Raw genomic sequence first — 17470 nt, 5'->3', positions numbered from 1 at the left:
TTTGCACACATACCTGTTCTCTACAATTCTAGTGCATTCTTGCCGTGTTATTCCACTCCAATTAAGTCTTAATTGTCTCTTAGATCTTAGTTGGTTCAATCCTCCCCTCTAATATAGCCTTATACCCTCATATTTTCTTCCCAACATACATGTATCTTTCAAGAAACTCTATTTCTAATAATATGTCATGTCTGTTATCTGCTGATATGGAGATGTATGTACATGTATGTAGGCTAGTAGACACACCCCTTCTCGCCTCTGTCAGCCCATTCACGAAGTTCAGTGGACACGCCCCCGCCACTCTGCATGTATCGAGTGACCTTGTATTGTCTGAGCCGATTGAAGTGAGGGTTTTACAGACGTGCCTCCGTCCCGCCCCCCTATCGACCGCTTCATGTCTGCCATCTGTCAATCAATGTAAAGATGTGTGGATATATACCAGCACCTGTTGCCTGTCTCTGTGTGTCTATTATTTTCTCTTGCTCTTTTGTCTTCCCCTCGGCCTCAACCCGTACAATATAGGTCGTCACCCCCTGGATCCGATGGGGTCAGGAGTGCTGGGGATTCTGGTGAATAATCCTGCAGATATTGGTACATACACATAGTGAATCCCCCTTCTTAGAGCTTAGTGCATACCAAATATGAGGTTAAATGACAGATTTGATGTCAATTTATGATCGCAACTTAACAATACTTGGTCACAAACGGGACACGAAAATTACAACATATCTAGGATGTGATTTGTGTACAAGTTAAAAAAATTAAATAGTTATAATATGCATGCTCACATGCCGGCTCTCAATAATGCATACACCTCTGCCTCGAGAGAGTTATCATGCAGTGATAAAAATTGTCATTGGTTTGTAGAATTTGAACTTAAAAATGATTTGTATTTTCTAAATTTCTATAATTTGAGATATATGTATCATGTGCAATTTACTTTTTTCACTGATGTAATTATGTATCTACATATTGATGTGAAATAAATTAAATGTTATTTTTTATATAACAAAAGTACATTTGACAGCATGTATATTTACTTTTTGTAAGAATTTGATTGCCTTCGTGGTCATTATCTAGCGTACCATGAAATTGAATTGTTGATTTCAAGTTAGACCCAAGCCTATAGTATGACTAACGAGGAGGAAAACCGTGAGAAGGGGACAAAATAAGAACAAGAAGAAGAAGGACAAAAAAGGAGAAGAAGAATGAAATATATGAAGAAGCTGAGGAGGAGGGAAAGAAAAAGGACAAAAATATATAAAGAAGAAGAGAAAAAAAGATACATGTATGTAGAAGAGAAGGAAGAAAAAGAAGAAGAGAAACCAAGATATAAAGAAGGGGAGGAGGAGAGAAAGAAGAAAAAGAGAAATAAAGATATAAAGAGGAAGAGGGAAAGAAGAAAATTAGAAAGAAAGAAAGATGTATATAAGAGGAAGAGGGAAAGAAGTAGAAGAAGAAGAATAAGAAAGATACATATGTATAAAGAAGATGAGGAGGGAAAGAAGAAAAGAGAAAGAAAGAAAGATGTATAGAAGAGGAAGAGGGAAAGAAGTAGAAGAAGAAGAATAAGAAAGATACATATGTATAAAGAAGATGAGGAGGGAGAAGAAGAAGAGAAAGAAAGATATAGAGAAGAAGGAGAGAAAGAAAGAAGTAGAAGAAAGGTACACATGTTTAAAGAAGATGTGGAGGGGGAAGAAGAAGGGAAAGGATTATATAAAGAAGAGGAGTAGGGAAAGAAGAAGAAGAGAAAGAAAGATATAAAGAAGAGGAGGAGGAAAAGAAGAAGAAAGAAATAAAGATATAAAGAAGAGGAAGAGGGAAAGAAGTAGGAGAAGAAACAGAAAGATACACATGTATAAAGAAGATGAGGAGGGAAAGAAGAAGAGAAAGAAAGATAATTTATAAAGAATAGAAAGAGGGAAAGAAGTAGAAGAAGAAAAAGAAAGAAACACATGTATAAAGAAGATGAGCCTGGAGGGAGAAGATCAAAAGAAGAAGAGAAAGAAATATATAAAGAAGAGGAGAAAGAGGGAAAGGAGAAGAGAGAGAATTATTAAGAAGAGGAGTAGGGAAAGAGAAAGAAAATTATAAAGAAGAGGAGGAGGAGAAGAAAAAGAAGAGAAAAAAGAAGGAGAGAAAGAAAAAAAAAGATGAGGAGGATCGAGGAAGGAAAGGAGAAAAAGAAGAAGAGAAAGAAAGAAAGATATAAATAAGAGAAGGAAGAGGGGAAGAAGAAGAAGAGAAAGAAAGAAAAATACATGTCCAAAGAGGGAGCTAGGAGGAGGAGGAGGAGGGGGAAAGAAGAGAAAGAAAGAAATATATAAAGAAGAGAAGGAGGGAATGAAGAAAAAGCAGAGAAAGATTTAAAGAAGAGAAAGAGGAGGGGGGGAATTGAAAAAGAAAGATATAAAGATGAGGAGGAGGAGGTAAAAAAAGAAGGAAAGAAAAAAAATATAAAAAGATGAGGAGGAGGAGGGAAAGAAGAAGAAGAAAAAGAGAAAGAAAGATATAAAGAAGAGGAGGAGGAGGGATAAAAGAAGAAGAAGAAGAGATAGATATAGAGAAGAGGAGGGGAAGGAAGAGTGGGGGGGGGGGGGGGGGGTACGTAAATTAGAATGAGAGAAAGAAATGGAAACATATACAAGCTATATTGGAAGAGAGAAAGGAAACACAAAACTATACGAATTAGACTCGGAGGGAAAGTATAGGGATCGAGATTATGAAATGAATAAAACTGATGAAGGGCTATATGATCTTAACTGAATGTATTAGGCGGCAAAAAATTGTAGAAGCTAATCCGGTTTCAACTGATGATAGGCCTAATAATTATGTCTGTACGTGTATATAATTGTACTATATATTATCGGCCTGTTGGTTTCATCATATAAGTCATAATTAATAAATGCGTGCTGACTTATGCATACTTTAAAGGCTGTATAAGTGCTAGCTAGCTTGTTGCCTCTGTCTTTATCAGCCAATTAAGCCCCCCCCCCCCCTCCCCCTTACGCCGCCCGCCCTCCCCTTTGGCCACCATTTCCCTTCCTCCGTACGCCCCCGAATGCATGCATTACTCTTCTCTTCTTCAATGTGGACACATGCAGAATGTGCCAGAATTATGAAGTCATCGAAACGTGTATGTAATTGACCTAAAAGTGAGCCGGAAATGACAAAATCACAGGCTACGAACTGAAACCAGTATGTGTGTAAAAAAACGTTGTGTCCTTATCCATCCATGCATGCATACACAGAGGTTTTATACAGAAAATCATATACGCCCTTACAAGAGGAACTGAAAGTAAAGAAAATGGAGTAAACAACCCACCGAGTCTAGACAAATCAACTCGATCGAACGGTAAGTTTAAAGTCACTTGTAATTTGCGACTGCTTGGGTGAGGAATGAGTGTGAGAAACGTTCGGTTTTAATCAACTTTAAAGAAATCATAAACTTATAAAGTATGTCGAAAAGTTGATCCAGCTGCTTGTGTTGTGTGACATAATTATAACCAGTAGTTTAACAGTGTACTGCATGTCACATGTGCATACAAGTTAGTCTGCAAGCACAGACCCGGCCCTAATTTGACACTTTATCAAAAAATCATTGTGCCTTGAGAGGAGCCTAGCCCAGCTACCTACTGGTTGTGTGTCAGGAGCAGCTATAGTACACAGTCTATGGTATTCTTATAGTGCAGACTCTCTTTTACGACTGACCAGGGTTTGTGACAAGTCTAGATCCGCTACTGATATGACTTTCTCACTGCCATCACGCTTTGAGTGATTTACGGGAGTGGCATTTAATTATGGTTAGAAATTTAGAATTATTCGAAAAATGAATAAAATTAACGAAAGACAGGATGGTGTCTGGATGGTGTCTTAGAACGGACAGGACTATTCGGTAAACTACAGGATACACAAATTTGTATTTTATTGGGTTTTTTTCTTTTTTCTTTTTAATTCATTGTTTTGGTTATTAGAATTAAAAAGATAGGATTATTAGTAAATGGAAGAAGAAAAAAGAGAGAGAAGCCTATGATTGTTTATACTGTCATCCACATTAATTATTTAGAGAAGAGAGATTTAAAAAAAAAAAAAAATTAAATTAAAATTAATATTGGGCTGGTGAGCATAATCATGAGTGTATGGGTTCGTTGATAACGCCATCTTCGGCGGCTTGAATCAAGTGTGAATGGAATATAACAAAACCGTGCAGATTCTGGACTACACTTAATTACCCCGTTCCCCTCCCTATATGTAGATAAAAGTGATATCCTATAAGGAAAGGCTTTCCTGTATCATTTCACCATGTACAACATACATATAAATGTATCATTTGGACTGCTTCAGTTTGTGTGTACAGGACCCACTTACTGACAGGGTACTATGTGTAAATATAATAGTATTAGTAATCAATAGGTCGATCTACAATAAGTGTATGTAAATCTGTAAGCTGTTACATAGGCCTATGTAAATATCCGATTTGTTTGAAACGAGTAACAAATACCGGGGTGTTTTTCCCCTGAAATTGGAATGAATATAGATGAAAGAACATGTCGTTCAGATCAACTATAAAATATTAGGGATGCGATGGTCGGAAATTGCGTTTCCTGGTGTTTCTGACGTACCGAAAGACAGTCACAGTGATGTAGTCTGCAAAAACAGACTCTGAGAGCAATCTTTATATTATATTGACTGGGCTTGAGGGGTAAATCAGATATATTGACCAAGCGAATAGATCACATTGCCCCGAGTCGAGTGTAGTAGCGCTTCTAGAGCCTAGAGGCGACCAGGGGCTTAACCCACCCCCCCCCCCCGATTTGAATTCATGAATTTAAAGGGCAAGTCCACTTTAAAAAATACAATCAGACTAACCAATCAAACAAAAATTTTGACCAAAATCGGATAACTAACAAGAAAGTTATGAGTTTTAGATGACATGAAAAACTTGGGAAATCACAAGACAAATTGGCGACCCACTCATGAGTCTGTGACGTCATTGCCTCACTATCCACTATTTTTTTATTTTTTTTATTGATAATATAGATTTCCAATTTCCCCCTTAAAAATCTTTTTTCCTCACACCAGCATCCAAGTTATATTGATAGTAATATGCTTTTGTATGGATGCACTAATATAGAGTAATTGTTTTCAGTAAGACTAATCCGAAGATTAAGATACTAATCTTGATCTAAGGAAACACGAACGAACGATGAAAAATGTGAATTTTGATAAACTATTATTTAAAAATCAACTATTATAAATATACAATAATTCACAAAATAGTATCAAATCTTCAAAGTTCATAACGGATTTTGTGAATGTCATGCACGCATTATGATCCAAATCATATAACCTAGGCAAAGGCATGGAGAGATCAAGTTTTGGGGTATAAAAAAAAGGGAAATTAATTCGATAAAAATACATAGAGCAATTGATAAATAGTGAGGCAATGACGTCACGAACTGATAATCAAATTGGCAATTTGTGTTGTCATTTTCTAAGTTCCATACTTTTTCATTCTATACAAAAAATCATAACTTCCTTATAAGCTATCCGATTTTACTCAAATTTTGTTTCCTCTGTTTCTCTTGTTTTTCTGCATATATTAACTGCAAATTATTTTTGGAGTGGACTTGGCCTTTAAGCGAGGCACATGTACAAAATGAATACAAGACCTCAAGTCCCCCTCCCACCTGCATGGCCCCCTCCCCTCAAAGCTCCCCCACCCTACTTATTCTTATCGAATCAAGGTCATTTTCTTTATTCCTTTCTTTCTCCTTTCTCTCTTTATTCAATAGTTTATTTATCTTTTTATTTATTCATTTAAGTAACGAACGAATAGCATTGCATTGATGATAATGTATATTTAAAGAAGGGTTTAATCTGTCACTGTTGTCAATCATGGGCAGTGTTTCACAAAACCGGCTTTTAAAAGTAAGCTTGCCAACAATCGATAATTGAAACGCATGTATTTAATTTAATAAGCGTTTCAATGGGAGGTCGGTGACCTTTTACTTCTGACGGTTCTGTGAAACGCTGCCCAGGGGTTGTTTCACAAAACTTGTCATCAGTGACAAATGACAGTTTTTTGTTATAAGCTACTGAAATCCTTGCTTCTGATTGGGCATCAGCGGATTGGTCACTGATTTTTGTCATTTGTCATTGGTAAAAGGCTTTGTGAAACGCTTCCCTGAACGACATCCTATTGAAATGTGTCGCCTAGATTAGTTACAGAGAAACCAAACACCACAGTTTATGCTTTATTTAGAAATTCTGATGGTACTTGACATACTATTCAACGTACATGTAGGCCTATCATTATTATTCCCGTATTATTCCTAAGATTGATGAATTGGTGAGCCTGTATCGTAACAGATACTACAGATTTGCTTCTTATGGAGAACACACTAAATTAAAATCCCCCTTATCTCCTCTCAACTCTCTGTCTATCCGTCTGCCTGTCTGTCTGCCTCACTCAATCTCTCTCGCTCTCTCTCTCTCTCTCTCTCTCTCTCTCTCTCTCGTTCGCATCTTACCTAATTCCTCCCCCCCCCCTCCTGCTCTGTCTCTCCCTCTTATCTTATTATCTTCTCCAATATGTATGTAAAGCTCGTTTTATCCTCTCATACAATTGTCTTCCCCCCTCTCTCTCTCTCCCTCTCTCCCCCTCTCTCCCTCTCCCCTCTCTCCTTCCCCTCTCCCTTCTCCCCTCTCTCCTTCCCCTCTCTCCCTCTCTCTTTCTTCCATTCTACTTTCCTCTGTATCTCTCCCCATCCATGCTCTTCCATTCTCCCATGCCTCTCTGCCCCTCTATGTCTTCTTTCATTATCATTGAGGGACCTATATTGATGCTAGCTATAGATTTCAATGGTTGTTAAATTAATTTTGATATTGTACATGTAATTTTTATTTGTTTTATTTGTTATAGGATTTCCCGGCCAAATTCGCGAGTTTGTCATTCAAATTTATTTGTCTTGCGTTCAAATTCGACGGTTTTAGTGCAGTCAGGTATATCTCGGGTTTATATTCCCTTTTCTAGTTTTCAAATCTATGGAATTTTTGTTAGAATCTACGTATGTTTCATTCAAATTAATGAACAATGTGCTTCTTTCGCTATTTGGTCATTCGATTTGGCGCAACACGATTTTCTGACAACGCGACGGTGTACTTCTAGCATTCTAATTCATTTGTAGCATTCAAATTAGCACTTTGTGCACTTAAATTGATGGTCAATATACATTTCTCGTTTATTACACACTTTTTATAGCTCATTCTTTTTCTTTCAAGATTGTTTTTTCATGTGTATTTCATCATTTTTCATTTACTTGCATTATTTTATACACTTATACTTATTAGATTGATCTAATATTCATCAGCATTTAAGTTTGATTGTTAAGAAGTAAAAAACGACTTGCATCTACGGACCTGATGGTCTCACAATTTGTAATTGTTCATGTAAGGAAGTTGTTTGTCTTATGTTTCATCATAAATTTATCATAATTTCATCATAATTTCATTATGAAAGAAGGGTACAATATTGTGACTGGGGTAGGGACTAGAGTCAACAATTTGAAGATGACTCATTATTTAGCCATGTCTTTAGCCATCGATCTGCTGGCGGACAAGTGCACTCTAAAAATAGAGTGCAAAACTTTGCTGTGCAAAATCGCTGTTTAAATAAGTTGGGTAAAGTATTACCCAACCTTGTGCAAACACGAAGTCCCTTCGAAATTGCATTACACTTGCCATAGTGTCATATCAAAATTCGACTGTGCGCATTACCCGGGTAAGCAAGTAACGATGCAAATTAATATTTGAACCACGCGTTGGGTAAACACAAGTTTTGACACCTTAACGTTGGGATTATAACACAACTGATGTTAAAAACTATGATTGAAGCACTAGCATGGTCGGTTGTTACACATCAGCTGTTGATCGACTACTTAATAGTGTTCAAGATCGACAGAAGATGGACGACTTTGTTCGAAATAGACTACGATCATAGGGTATGCACTTGTGTCTTTCCGCAGCATTTATTTGCATGTATGCATGTAAATCTTCTCAATATGGACATGAAATTCCACATAATTCTGGACAACATGTTATTCACCTAATATTGTGTAATACATATAACATGTACCTTTCCAGCCAACTCCTCGGACAAATTTTCTTATTTTACCCAAATCTGTGTAAAAAAAATAATCATACAATAAGATTGGGTTAAAACTTTACCCAACTTTTGGGTAAAAAAATTTGGGTAAAACAACAAAGTAAACGAGTACCCAGGATGAGTTGGGTAAGAACTACCTAATGTTGTGTCAAAAAGGGAACATGGTTGTCGTTGGGTAACATTTTACCTTTTACATTATGTCAAATATATCGCACATCAGTTGAATAAAATATATAGTAAACATTTTCTGGGTGAATTTGTACCCAACCACCCCTGTGTCAAATTTTACCCAACAAACATGCATGTTCCCTTTTTACTCTCGTAAAGTGTAAAATTTTACCCAATATTGGGTATCTTTTTTTAGAGTGTAAGAAAAACAGAGGGGTGTGCTGGGTATAAGAGACGATGTGAATTACTTTTGTAAAATTCCGAGTCTGTAGTCAAAAGGGGCGATTGAGGGTACCCCAACCTTTCCCGGGTATATAAACATGACATATCCCTTGATTTCGCCCCTTCTTTACTTTATGTCTGACTACACCCATCTGCATTGTCCTGAAAATAAATAAATGGAATAACAGCTTAGACCCCAATGGCAAATCATGCATTTTAACTGCATTATTTAAAAACTGTAAAAGTTTGTTGCAATTCTTCCCCTAACATTCTTAACCTGAATAAAAAATATTACGAATACGAATGACAGGTGTTAATTTGAATGATAAAAATTACGTTTCGACAAGTGAATATTAATTTGAATGCTAGTTGAGCAGTTTCTAAATTGAATGACAGATCTATCAAACCCTTCGACCAAAATCCTAAATTGAATACAAAAACTGAAAAATTGAATGATAATTGGCATGGCAAAGCCGATCTGCGCTAACGTAAATGCAAAGTAAATGAATTCGAATGACAAACACGCGAATTTGGCCGGGAAATCCTATATTAGCTTTGTTATATTTTTTTTTTTTTGGCAGCCGCATAATATTATAAGGCTGCTATCAGCCTAAGCAATTTCTTTTTTCTTTTTTTTTCTTTCATATTTGTATAATGTATTCTGTTTTTTATGTATTTATCTATGCTTTTAGTAATTGCAATTGTGTGATACTTTGTGTACTGCTTTTCTACCCAATATGTGTTTTTTTTTACTGCGTGGCATAACAAATTGAATTGAATTGAATTATCCATGAATTTATCCAGTTTACTTCCCGAAAGTAGGCGTAGATGATGTGATGAATATGGAAAAATGTAGTTTAAATAATATAGGATTTCCTGGTCAAATTTGCGAGTTTGTCATTCAAATTAATTTGTCTTGCGTTCAAATTCGACGGTTTTAGTGCAGTCAGGCATATCTCGGGTTTGTATTCCCTTTTCTAGTTTTCAAATCTATGGAATTTTCGTTAGAATCTACGTATGTTTCATTCAAATTAATGAACAATGTGCTTCTTTCGCTATTTGGTCATTCGATTTGGCGCAACACGATTTTCTGACAACGCGACGGTGTACTTCTAGCATTCTAATTCATTTGTAGCATTCAAATTAGCACTTTGTGCACTTAAATTGATGGTCAATATACATTTCTCGTTTATTACACACTTTTTATAGCTCGTTCTTTTTCTTTCAAGATTGTTTTTTCATGTGTATTTCATCATATTTCATTTTCTTGCATTTATACACTTATACTTATTAGATTTATCTGATATTCATCAGCATTTAAGTTTGATTGTTAAGAAGAAAAAACGACTTGCATCTATACGGACCTGATGGTCTCAGTATATTTGTAAATGTTCATGTAAGGAAGTTGTTTGTCTTATGTTTCATCATAAATTTATCATAATTTCATCATGGAAGAAGGGTACAATATTGTGACTGGGGTAGGGACTAGAGTCAACAATTTGAACATGATTTATTATATTTAGCCATGTCTTTAGCCATCGATCTGCTGGCGGGCAAGTAAACTATGAACTCTTTAAGAAAAACAGAGGGGTGTGCTGGGTATAAGAGACGATGTGAATTATTTTTGTAAACTTCCAAGTCTGTAGTAAAAAGGGGCGATTGAGGGTACCCCCACCTTTCCCGGGTATATGAACATGTCCGTGCAGAAATGCCATATCCCTTGATTTCGCCCCTTCTTTACTTTATGTCTGACTACACCTATCTGCATTGTCCTAAAAATTAATAAATGGAATAACAGCTTAGACCCCAATGGCAATTCATGCATTTTAACTGCATTATTTAAAAACTGTAAAAGTTTGTTGCAATTCTTCCCCCTAACATTCCTAACTTGAATACAAATATTACGAATACGAATGACAGGTGTTAATTTGAAGGATAAAAATTACGCTTCGACAAGTGAATATTAATTTGAATGCTAGTTGAGCAGCTTTTAAATTGAATGACAGATCTATGAAACCCTTCGACCAAAATCCTAAATTGAATACAAAAACTGGAAAATTGAATGATAATTGGCATGGCAAAGCCGATCTACGCTAACTTAAATGCAAAGTAAATGAATTCGAATGACAAACACGCGAATTTGGCCGGGAAATCCTATACCTTACATTTAAATTGTGCTTCTAACCTTTCCCTGATTGTCATCACAGTATGATAGTATTTGTTATATACCTCACTTAAGAAATCCAGCCATCTGATTGGTCGAATTGCATTCATAAACTTCAACTGTTCCTGTAAAATTCTCGGTAACCATGCTTAAAACATTTCAATATTTTTAATAACCATGGTTATTAAAAATAGTTGGTCAGCCTCCATGGTTACCCCATAGGTTTACATGTTAAAAAATGGTTTGAGCGATGGAGGATGCCTTTTGTGTGCGAAGGATTGGTCGGTAATTTCAATACAATTGAATCTCGATCGATCTTACCGACAATTTTATCTTGCATTGTTGACATGAAGACGAAAATAAACTTCCAAAAACAAAAAACAACATCTGCCGATAGATCTTGATCTAAGTTCGTGCCAATATGCATTGCAAAAGTAAAAGAAGAGTCCGTATATGGAGCTTTTGCGAAGCATTCATCACACGCGAAGCCGGTTTCAATCCATTTTAATGTATATATTGGAGAAAACTGCCAGGTATGTTAACGGCGGGCCATAGCCGAGTGGTCTAAGCGTTGGTTTTCGGTACACCTCTTGTTGTACGCAAGAGTTCGAATCCCGTCTTCGACAAAATTGATAAATATTTTTAATTTTTAATTTTTTAGTCTATTTTTTTTCGGCATATAAAAGTATTAATGACTGCTTTAATATTCGAGAAATAGTTGTTTTCATACGCTCTCGGGAAGGTTACAATTGGGCTATTCCCCTCGGCAAGCCTCGGGGAATAGCACAATTCTATCCTTCCCTTGAGCGTAATAAAACAACTATTTCTCTCAAAGCAGTCATTAATACTATACTATATCATATTAAAATAATTGTACAACGTTATGAATTTATAGCCAAATCTGAATTCGGATAAAATGCAACTGAAATCTGAATTTCAATTTGTATTTTCAGAAAAGCTCCTGACAATGGCCACTCTTGAAGCGACCGACGCGTACCCTTTACGCAAGGTCAACGTAGAGGACGCTATCACTGACCTTCAGCTGATGAACATTGCCCAGCAGATTGGGCCTGAGTCATGGCGTATAGTTGGACTTGAACTAGGCCTCAGGTAGGATTATGCACTCTTTTTATTCATGTTTGATACTCTTAAAGCCCCACTGCACTACGTATAGCTACTTGCGCCCTATATATAAAGCAAACAATGCCTAATTGGTGCCTGTTGGTCTTATGTAAATTGAGAGCTGATTTGATGAGATAACCACCTATTAATGACCTTGCAGGTAGGTCTAATCCCCCTGGCCAAACTAGTGTAGACGGGCTTTAAAGGCGTAACAAGGGGGCCCAAGGGGAGCAATGTCCACTATGCGAAATTGAAACAAATTAAGTCATCCAGGGAACTTACGGGTCAAGACCTTTAAATGCTACCTCTATCCCTAGTCTGCAGGCACAAACCCTGGTCAGTCGTAAAAGAGAGTCTGCACTATAAGACTACCATATGCCATGTACTACAGCTGCTCCTGACACAACCAGTAGGTAGCTGGGCTAGGCTTCTCTCAAGGCACAATGTTTTTTTTTTATAAAGTGTCAAATTAGGGTCTGTGCTTGCAGAATACTCTATCCCTACTCCCAGGTGTTTGGAAGAACTCTGTTTCGTTATGTGTCAAATCCCTCCCCCCCCCCCCTCTCTCTCTCTCTCTCTCTCTCTCCCTTTCAGTCTCTCTCTCTCTCTCTCTCTCTATATATATATATCCTTTTCTCTCTCTCCTTTTCTCTTTCTCCTTTTCTCTCTCTCTCTCTAACTCTCTGATTAAATTATGCCGTAAAAAGGGGGAAAGAAAGATTAAGTTACGGAAGGGGAGAAGGGGGAAATGATATATGAGAAAATGAGATGAACGATGAGCCCCTCCGCCATCATCACTTTCAATCAGCGATCTTTTTAATATATCATAACTACTGAAAAAGCATTTTTTTTAAATGAATGACACTAGTCTTTACCCCCCCCCCCCAACCCCTCCTCCCCTATGATTCCAGTGCCACTCAGTTAGTTGCCTGTAAATCCATTCATCCCTTTTTCTTTCTTTTTTCTTTTAATTCTAAGCGAGAGCAATATACAATAAACGTTCACTATCAAAAGTATGGTATAGCCAGAATTTTTACAAAATTGGACTAAGAAATGTATTCATTTGCTTCATGCATTGCATCTTTTGAGAGAATCTTCACTTTCTATTGACTATCTTTTGCCCTAAAACGGAGCTTCAATTATTCCCAGATATGTAAATTATAATCATACATACTCTAATAGTCTAGAACATGGAAAGAATACCATTCCGACAATACCTTGACACTATCAACACGGGGCCAAGTCAAATAGTAAAATGTGGGAATTTTCTGGGACAAACAAATATTTTGGATTATTTTTTTGTTAATGTCTTCAATTGATGATCTTATACAGGGAACCTGAACTGGCCCATCTTGAGAGGGACCACAGATCCAACATTGCGGAAGGCACGTACCAAATGCTGATTAAGTGGCGTCGGGACCAGATGAACGCGGATGCGGCTTTCTGTAGTCTGCAGAACGCCTTGATCAACGCTAAACTGGGCGCTGTCGCCCGCCAACTTACCAGAGGTGAGTCTTAATGAAGAGAGTGCAATTTTATGACAATTTATCCCCCCCCCCCCCTCCCCAAAGAAAAAGAACAAACCAAAGTATTTACAAATAAAAACATTCTAGATCAGTGACTTAGCATAGGTTCATTAATTTGAGATGGTATTGGTCTCAGAAGATGGCATTCAAGGCGAAGTCTGGAAAGAAATGGCAAGAGATCAAAGAAGAATCTATTTCAGTAATCTTTCATTGTTCATTATCTACATTTTCTCTAATTTGTGCACCTTTTCACCAATGCACAACCGGCAGTGCTTGTTCTTTCTATTATCATCTATTATTGACCTCTATTGTAGTCAGAAGACGTTGGGAGTTTAAAAACAATCACTAATATTGAAGAAATGTTTTGAGTTTTACACAGATTAGAAGTTGTATATTTGATTATTTCTTATCTACTCAGGTTCAGTGTATGGCATTGACTGCATGGACGGTGGCGGTATCCTCAACACAAGTGGCTTGAAGGAAGATAACTTTGATACCCGGCAACTAAGAAGGGAACTCGAGATGAAATACCACTCTCATCTCTGCACCATGCGGCTCCTACCTTGGGATGCGAGATCAAGAGTCGCCGTCGATCGTTACTTTACCGACATTGGGATTTCACTGGAAGATACCTCGGTGCGGCAACACACGAAGATTTCCTTGGAACATCATCGCCATGACATATTTACAATCAGCGCGGCGAAGAACTTACCTACTAACCGGATCCTTCTTCAGGGAAATTCAGGATCAGGGAAATCGACGGTTGTTGCGAAGCTGGCGCTTGATTGGATTACGCGTCATCCAAAATCACTTCTCAAAGACCTCCCACTTCTGTTCGTTCTCCCATTGCATAAGTTGAACGAAACGTCGAATTTTGGAGAAGCTGTGCGAGAACATCTACTACCAGAGGACACGACGTTCACAGCAGAGGCCATCGAAGCATACGTGAAAGCGAATCCAAGAGAATCCTTGCTCGTTCTAGATGGACATGATGGGATGATGAAAAGCAAGGCGAAAGGTGATAAGGTTGGGAACCTGGTGAAGATCATTGAGAACAAACGCCTGACAGAGTGCAAGGTTCTTGTAACGTCAAAGTATTGGAGCGTGGCGCAGATGAAGGAATCGGTCATTCGAGAATATACCCTTCTGGAGATGGAAGGCTTCAAGGTAGAAGATACTTTCTCTTACATAATATCTTACTTTGAAGATGACGAAAAGATGGCACAAGGTTTGATTCGTCATATTGAAGCCTGTCCGGATCTGATGGAGAGCTTATGTCCGTGTCCTCTTTTTTGTTCCATCTTATGTCACCTCTGGGAAGAAGATCTCAGCAAAGGAGGAGGGATCGTCTGGGAACCAGCAGCCAGATGACAGATCACATCGCCCGCAGTCTATGGACGCACCTAGAGGCTAAGAACAAGGACGAAGATCTCAACGATGAATTAGGTAGTCACAGGCTTAACTCAGAGTCCACGCACAGTTCAAGGATATCTTTTCTCTGTAAAAGGTTGAGTGTTGTCAGGAAACGGTCGACGAAAAAAGGACTTGTTGGAGGAATTCCTAGGCATTCGCTAAAATCCACGATGTCCCGCCTGGGTAAGGTTGCTCTGGAGAAATTAGTATCAAGGAACCCCGATGGAGAGTTAGAACAGAATGATGTTATTTTTTGCCGTGAGTTCACAGAAATTGGTCTAGCAGCAGGAATTCTATCCCACAATCGAGGGGAAAGCAGTGGGTTCCCACTTCGGAAAGGCTTTCAGAGTGAAAACCTTAAAGGGGTGCGATTCAGCGACAAGGGAATGACGCAGAAGTGTGCAGCTGTCCATCTGGCATCTCTCTGGAAGAGAAACCATGCCAAATTCACAGAGGTTCTCAAGCACTTGAAGGACAAGTTTGTCGCTGAGGAATTCGAGATCGTATTAATGCTTGCTTGCGGTGAAGATGCTAATGTGGCAAGAGAAATCCTCCAGCACCTTTCTTCTGTTTCAGCTTCGCACGACCTAATGCTGAAATGCTATTTTGAGTGTCCTGAAGAAGTATCAGTAGACGAGGAAATGGCCCGAATATTTAAGGAAAAGTATTATGTGGCCCTCTCCAGCCCAGGGTGCTACTCACTTTCTGCACTGAAGTATTTTCTCAAGAAATGGAGTACGGATAACTCTGAAATCAGAAAACTGTTGATATCGGCTCTTCCCTTGAGCAGCATGCGGAGCTTTGTAGAGGCACTCGAGAGGGAGCGTTGCAGAAGCATTTCTACCATGAGCTTGTCCTGGTGTGACCTTGAAGAAACCGACACATCAGCACTGCTCTATGCACTTGGAAATCTTCCCTCACTGTCAGAATTGACCATGCCCGGTTCAACGATTGGACCAGGTTTCATCCAGCACATCAGTCGTCTGCCACAAGGATGCTTCGAGAGCCTGGAAACCCTCGAATTGCCAATCTTCACCGCTTGCGCCGATTCGTTCTTTAGAGCAGTTTTCTGGTCCGGTCAATTTCCAGTACTTCTGAGAGCCGTTCTCACCATCCAGGACATCTGCTCTAATAGCACTCAGCACAAGGATGATGATGAAATGGAGGAACATACGATTCCGACACACCTGCGGAAGATAACTTTGAAAAGCAGCAATCTCGCCCTCCACGGATCTCAACGCTTTGCTAAAACCCTCACCAATGCAACAAAGCTGATGGGCTATCCCTTATCAACTGTAACTTCCATCCCGACTTTTTTGGTCAGATCGGTGAGCTGCTGGTCCTGAGAAAAGTTGTCTTGCGCATGGAATCGTGGAAGGGACTCCACTTGGAGACTTTCCTGAAGAAGTGCCCAAGACTGAGTCACATGGAAATCAACTACCCATCTTCATCTCGGCATGAGGACGTGGAGGAGACGTTAGCGGTCATCCCTCGTATCTTGTCCAGTCTACCAGGCTTGAATACCATGCACGTTTCGGTGGGTGTCGGCTGCGACTTCAGAGCTAACGATGACACCTTGAAGGCGATCTGTGAGGCTTTGAAGAGCTGCAAGGCGCTTAACAGACTAATCATCACCGGTATTAAGATGAACACGCAACGTGGGATAGACATCATTCGTACCTGCCAAGGTACCTCCGTCCGAATACTTGCGTGAGTCTGAAAAAAGCATAAACACAATAAATACAACATTATATTCCACAAAGACATGTTGGGGACCTACAAGTTCATGTTTCGGCATCGATTGCTCTGGAGTCAAATTTTACACAAACCGAATTCGTAACTTCAACCCTGGGGCTAACACTGTATCTATCCCTCAACGGTAGAGTTATCTTAAAAACCCAAATGCAATCATGGCCCTGACCGGAGCAACAATCGCCGGGGTATGACTGTGTTAGGTCATCATTTTCGTACAAGCAATCGCAGATTCAAAGACACACAAAAACTAATCGAAAAGCAATTCCATTTTACTCGGTTCTACTAAAGTTACAATTTTCTCCCAATGAACATATTTGAGATGGGTTCATTCGTTCCAATCTTTGTAGGCATAACACATGCACGTATGATGCTAAACTTTTCTTTAATCGCAATGTTTAACTGTAGGTTTTCATAAAAGAGGGTACTGAGTGGCCGTTTTTTTTTAATTTCTCCTTCTTTTTTGTTTACAGTCTCACCGCATGTTTCCGACCAGAAGAAGATTTGACGGAGCTGAGGCAATTGCGTGATGAGGTGAACAAAGGCAAGGCAATGGTAGTTGAATGCTGAGCAGAGGCATCGTAAAGCAAGACACCGCTCTTCGTGTACCTCGCGCCCGTTAAACCTTGGACTAAAGGTTGTGGGGTTGGAGACGCTTGGAGAGAATCCCCTGATAAATATTTTCATCTAATTTTACAGATGAATCTTATTACAGACTAAGTAGTTTCATGCTGAATACGTTGCTATCCTTTCTGTTTCTGCAAGATTGTTGAATAAACTACCACTATCTTGAAGACTGCTGCATCTAACAAACAAAAAAAGGAGAAAAATAAACAACTTTTAGAGGCCCATCAATTTTGTTAAAGACCATGAATATTCATAAGTATTTATTGGCCTAATCAGTACTTTGGTGGTGTTTCATTACTTTCTAAC

General features: G+C 38.5%; 1 protein-coding gene across 1 annotated transcript; it reads left to right on the top strand.

The window, feature by feature from the left end:
- The first annotated feature begins 3227 nt into the window (after nt 1-3227).
- On the top strand, nt 3228-17470 carry LOC105437697 (NACHT, LRR and PYD domains-containing protein 14-like). The gene is made up of 5 exons (XM_011664593.2): nt 3228-3358; nt 11678-11834; nt 13179-13354; nt 13791-16495; nt 17011-17470. Exons 2-4 carry the CDS (start codon nt 11692-11694, stop codon nt 14741-14743), a joined length of 1272 nt encoding a protein of 423 aa, XP_011662895.2. The 5' UTR covers nt 3228-3358; nt 11678-11691; the 3' UTR covers nt 14744-16495; nt 17011-17470.

Source organism: Strongylocentrotus purpuratus, unplaced genomic scaffold, assembly GCF_000002235.5.
Source record: "Strongylocentrotus purpuratus isolate Spur 01 unplaced genomic scaffold, Spur_5.0 spur5_scaffold_21, whole genome shotgun sequence".
NCBI lineage: Eukaryota > Metazoa > Echinodermata > Echinoidea > Camarodonta > Strongylocentrotidae > Strongylocentrotus > Strongylocentrotus purpuratus.
Note: the sequence above shows the minus strand (reverse complement) of the source record. Positions and strands in the feature narration are given on the sequence as shown.

Bases quoted from the DNA above. Each gene is read 5' to 3' on its own strand.
- LOC105437697 (XM_011664593.2), top strand. From the start codon at position 11,692: ATGGCCACTCTTGAAGCGACCGACGCGTACCCTTTACGCAAGGTCAAC. The intron at 11,835-13,178 runs GTAGGATTATGC...GATCTTATACAG, and splicing joins GGACTTGAACTAGGCCTCAG to GGAACCTGAACTGGCCCATC. The intron at 13,355-13,790 runs GTGAGTCTTAAT...TTATCTACTCAG, and splicing joins CGCCCGCCAACTTACCAGAG to GTTCAGTGTATGGCATTGAC.